The sequence below is a fragment of the Juglans microcarpa x Juglans regia genome, chromosome 4D (assembly GCF_004785595.1).
Source record: "Juglans microcarpa x Juglans regia isolate MS1-56 chromosome 4D, Jm3101_v1.0, whole genome shotgun sequence".
NCBI lineage: Eukaryota > Viridiplantae > Streptophyta > Magnoliopsida > Fagales > Juglandaceae > Juglans > Juglans microcarpa x Juglans regia.
In genome coordinates, this window is record NC_054600.1 from 15,458,428 (window position 1) to 15,463,000 (window position 4,573).

General features: G+C 32.7%; 1 protein-coding gene across 1 annotated transcript; it reads left to right on the forward strand.

The window, feature by feature from the left end:
- Positions 1 to 1,409: 1,409 nt before the first annotated feature.
- LOC121259074 (CRIB domain-containing protein RIC4) lies at positions 1,410 to 2,629 on the forward strand. The gene is made up of 3 exons (XM_041160564.1): positions 1,410 to 1,678; positions 1,839 to 1,946; positions 2,257 to 2,629. Exons 1-3 carry the CDS (start codon positions 1,552 to 1,554, stop codon positions 2,502 to 2,504), a joined length of 483 nt encoding a protein of 160 aa, XP_041016498.1. The 5' UTR covers positions 1,410 to 1,551; the 3' UTR covers positions 2,505 to 2,629.
- Positions 2,630 to 4,573: the final 1,944 nt, after the last annotated feature.

Here is a 4,573-nt window from a genome sequence, read left to right on the forward strand (position 1 = left end):
GTAATCAGGCAGGCTAGCTTATAGCTGGTACGTAACTTGATCGATCCGATTTCTTTATCCCAACTAATTTTTATTTTTAATTTTATTTTTGTATTTTTAATGTTCTCACATTCAATCATGAATCATACCCTCCCTCCTTTGGATTCAAGAAATGCTCCCCCGTTTGGTCTCCATCGCCAAAGAGAAGTACTACTCCTACTAACACCAACGATTGCTTGGGATGCAATACTACTTTCTATCTCCATCGTTAGAGTCCAAATTAAGAAACAAAGAGATCCTGATCCTGTACAACAAATAATATATATTATTTATACATATATAAAGAATGTTTGGCTTATAATGAAATCATCTAAAAGAAGAAAAAGAAAAAGTAAAATGCAATTGTCTTATTTTATAAGAGAGGCAAGTGAAGGAGCAAAATCTACTAGTGATCATCAGACTTTACGAGAGAGAGAGAGAGAGAGAGATTTCCTCAAAACAAATTTGATTAATAACATGAGGATTCCAACCTCATCAAGGGCAGTAATGCATGCATGTGATAGTAAATATAGGGATCTAATTAGTTATAAATTAGGACTATTTTTTCAGTAGCTTATCTGATAAATTTTATTTACTAGTGGGTGTAGAGAACACAGACTCCTCACCACTGACTTGGCATGATGTGATTTGTAAGATAAGTATAAAATTCAAATATCTTACAATTTAAATCTTTTCACCTAAGTGGTGTGGATGGTCATGTATCTCTGTATGTTGGCTTGTAATTAATAAAAGAACTCTTATTTAATTTTAGAGAATAAAAGAATAAACCTCATCCTTCCTAAAAAGACTCAACTTCACATCCTAGTTTTGTATATTTAATTACCAAATCTCACCAGACTAATGCACTATAAGAAAAATGAGCATGTGTGACGGATTATTTGTGATGATAATGACTATTTCTAATTAAAACATACTCGTTCTAACAGAAAATAGTCATTTTTGTAAAAAATAACTAATCACAAATAAATAATTTTCTTATAGTGATTAAACCATTGTCACTAAGCCGATCATGCCCTTGATCTATGGTAGAAAGAAGGTGGACTGTAGATTAAAGTTGTAACTCAACCAACTTATAAATTTGGTGGTGAGTGCAAGTCCAATATGCACAAATTAAGTGGGTTTGAGAGTATTGTAATTAGTTTCATGTTCACAAAATTAATAATGAGTATTAGCCAGCTTATAGCTTGCTAGCTACACGTCCCAATTAGAATTTTGAGACGTTTTCAAACATTCTAGTTATATATGTCTCTCTCTACCAAACTGATCAAGCTGCAGCTAGCTTACATGATGTAGCATGAATTTTTCGTACGTAAAATTATTGTAACTTCATAACAAAGCCATTGCATGCCTACCCTTATAACTAACCTATTCTTCTTCCATGGTTGCATTTCCTGATCACCCACCGATCCATCCATTTTTATAGATCTCTTTCAATTTTCTTTTATACTTCTCTCTCTGCTTCCTCTCTCTCTATCTCTCTCTCTCTCTCTCTCTCTGACTGTTGATGAAGAAATGAGAGATAGAATGGAAAGGTTTGTTGTTCTTCCTTTCTCTGTTGGCTGTATCTCCGAAGCCAGTGTTGCAGTATCTGTTCAACAGCCTAGACGATCGAAACCAGTCACAAACCTATCCGCAATAAGTCTCTCTCTCTCTCTTTCTCTCTCTCTCTCTCTCTTTCTCTCTCTCTCTCACACACACACACACACACACACTCACACACAAGCATTTAGTTTCATTTCCCAAGGCCAGCCGGCTTATAATTAATACTTGGGGTTTTGTTTCTGATTCTTTCGAATTAGGAAGTAAAGAAGAAGATGATTTGGAAGGCTTGTCAAGTGAAAGCATGAAGAACTCATTCAGGTTCAATAGATTGTTCAAGGGCTTCAAGAACATCTCTCAATTGTTTGGTATGTGGTTGAATTAAATTAGATACTCGTCATTTTCACAATACATGTGCTCTATACAGGGCTTATAAATACATGCACACACTCATATATATGGACTGCGTCTGCCTTAATAATTAAAGATAAGCTTTAAAGAATCTCAGAAATTATGATACCAGAACTTTGTCAAACGATATACATATACATATACATATATATATAAAGACTTTTGTCACATAAACATGGTAAGAGGAAATTAATTAATGATCACCATGTGGATTAAGTGGCTCCCTCCCCTTTGCCATTGCTCTCATTAATCCTCTCTTGTTTTCAGTGTACAAGGAAGACTTGGAAGAACTGGAGATGGAGATGGAAATAGGGTGTCCAACAGATGTAAAGCATGTTACACACATAGGATGGGATGCTTCTGAAAGTACTGCAAGCCCCATGATGGGCTGGGAGAATCTCATTCCTCCTGAGTTTCGGTCTCTCTCTTCTGCTAATTCTTTCAAGCAGTTCGAGTTTTCCACGCCGGGGCCGCAAGCTGATGCAAGTACTCTTGTTAATGGTTCCAGTTCTTGAGTTTCATGTCAAGTTGGTTATGGTGAATTAATGATGTTCTAAAACATCAAGACATTGATGATGATGTTAATATGAAATGATCATAGGTACGTATGTATTTAAAAGTAAACAGTTTGGGATCATCATATTCTCGTCCTCTTTTCATGCATGTATATGTATGTACTTTAAGTCTCCATATATTGGTGATTGCTTAAAAATTACTAATACAATTTGTAACTATATATATATATATATATATATATATATATATATATATAGATATATATATTTATATGGCATTATATATATATATATATATGGCATATATATTTTGCCTTTGGAAATTGTCAAAGTTGTGTACATTTGACCTAACTGTTTGGTGCAATATTAGACTTTTGTGCATTGTATGGTAAGGACAACATCCATTTTCTCTACTTTTTAAAACATATTAATTTAATGTTACGAGTTTAATTAAAAAAATGTATACATAAAGTTTAAGAAAACATAAATTAAAATTATGATTTAATATCTTCACAAAATTTGTAGAGAATATTAATGACTAAAAATAAAAATACTTTATTTATCTTGATCTCCTATGTTTTAAATATGTTTAGAATTAAATATTATTTTTCTAATAACTTTTCTTAAGAATGAAAGTCTTCTCTATCAAAAAATTATTAGAAATAAAATTAAATGAAAAATAATATACTTAAAATATTGAATTTTTGTAAGAACGCTTGAAATATTAAAGTTTGTTTAGAGCCTTCGGGGGCAGGCCCATATCCAATTAACATGACCATGCATGGGTGCTTTGGTTAAGTTCAATTAGGAAAGAGATACGTAACATTCAATTTTACAACTATATTCGATTAAAAAAATATTTTTTTTTCCAAAATTTTTTATTTTTCTTAATTGAAAATGATCTCATTTAAGAAAAATTAAAAAAAATATGAAAAAATAGTTTTTATTGGTTTATTCAAATTTGATTGTCAACTGCATCGGGTGCTCCAACCTCGCTTGTTTTCACAAGCTCTCTCAACTCATCTCATCTCATCTTATCTAATCATTACAATTTTTCAAATTCATACACAAAATAAAATAAACAATTTAATTTTTTCAAATCTCAAAACAAAAATGATATTAAAAAAAATATATTATAATAATATTTCATTCAACTTTTAACTTTAATTTCAACTCATTTCATTTCATTTGCGAAAACAAACAAGGTGAATTCTAATTTTCAAATCCTTCTATAATTATTCCTTCATTTTTAAACAAAAAGAAAATATATTTTCCTGATTTATGCTCTCCAATAACTCTCCTCTCTCTGTTTTGCTATATATAATTCTTCTGTCACTTTTTTTTTTATGAATATATAAAAAGGAAGACATATACAAAACGAGGGGGTGGCACTCCAACAAAATATTAAGTTACCATCAATACAACGCATAAAATTAAAAAACAAGTAAAGGGAATCAAGCCAAAATTTGGTCTGGACTCATATTCCTCGAGCCAAAATGCAATTTTGAATGTAAAAGTGCAGAGGGTTTGCAGTACTACAACTGAACTCGTAGTGCACAAAGGTACTGCACCATAGTTGATCGCTCCAAGTCATTTGATAGAGCTTTTCATACTCTCGTCCTTCACATCTCCATAATAGGAAGTAAGAGTTCATGTCTACTTCCAGCAAAAGAGATGACAGAAAAGTGTCTCTTGGAGATAGAGAAAATACTCAAAGCGCCGATGTTTAGAGTGGCGGGTGGGATATGTTTTGGACATGTTTGGCACTCCTACTAATTCTCGCTAAGAACCTACACTAGAAGAACCAAAGAAGGCTTGAAGGGTGTGAAACGCCTTCGATGCCTAAATTAGTCTGATTGTACAGACTGTCTCATAGAGAAAATACTCAAGAAGCATCGATGTTTGGGGTGGCGGGTGGGATATGTTATGGACGTGTTTCGCACTCCTGTGAATTCTCGCCAAGAACCTACACTAGAAGAACCAAAGAAGGCTCAAAGGGTGTGAAACGCCTCTAATGCCTAAGTTAGTCAAATCGTACAGATTGTATCTCTATGAATCAAATGGCTTAT

Coding starts and splice junctions, on each gene's coding strand:
- LOC121259074 (XM_041160564.1), top strand. CDS start 1,552: ATGAGAGATAGAATGGAAAGGTTTGTTGTTCTTCCTTTCTCTGTTGGC. Junction 1,679..1,838: donor CACAAACCTATCCGCAATAA/GTCTCTCTCTCT, acceptor CTTTCGAATTAG/GAAGTAAAGAAGAAGATGAT. Junction 1,947..2,256: donor GAACATCTCTCAATTGTTTG/GTATGTGGTTGA, acceptor TCTTGTTTTCAG/TGTACAAGGAAGACTTGGAA.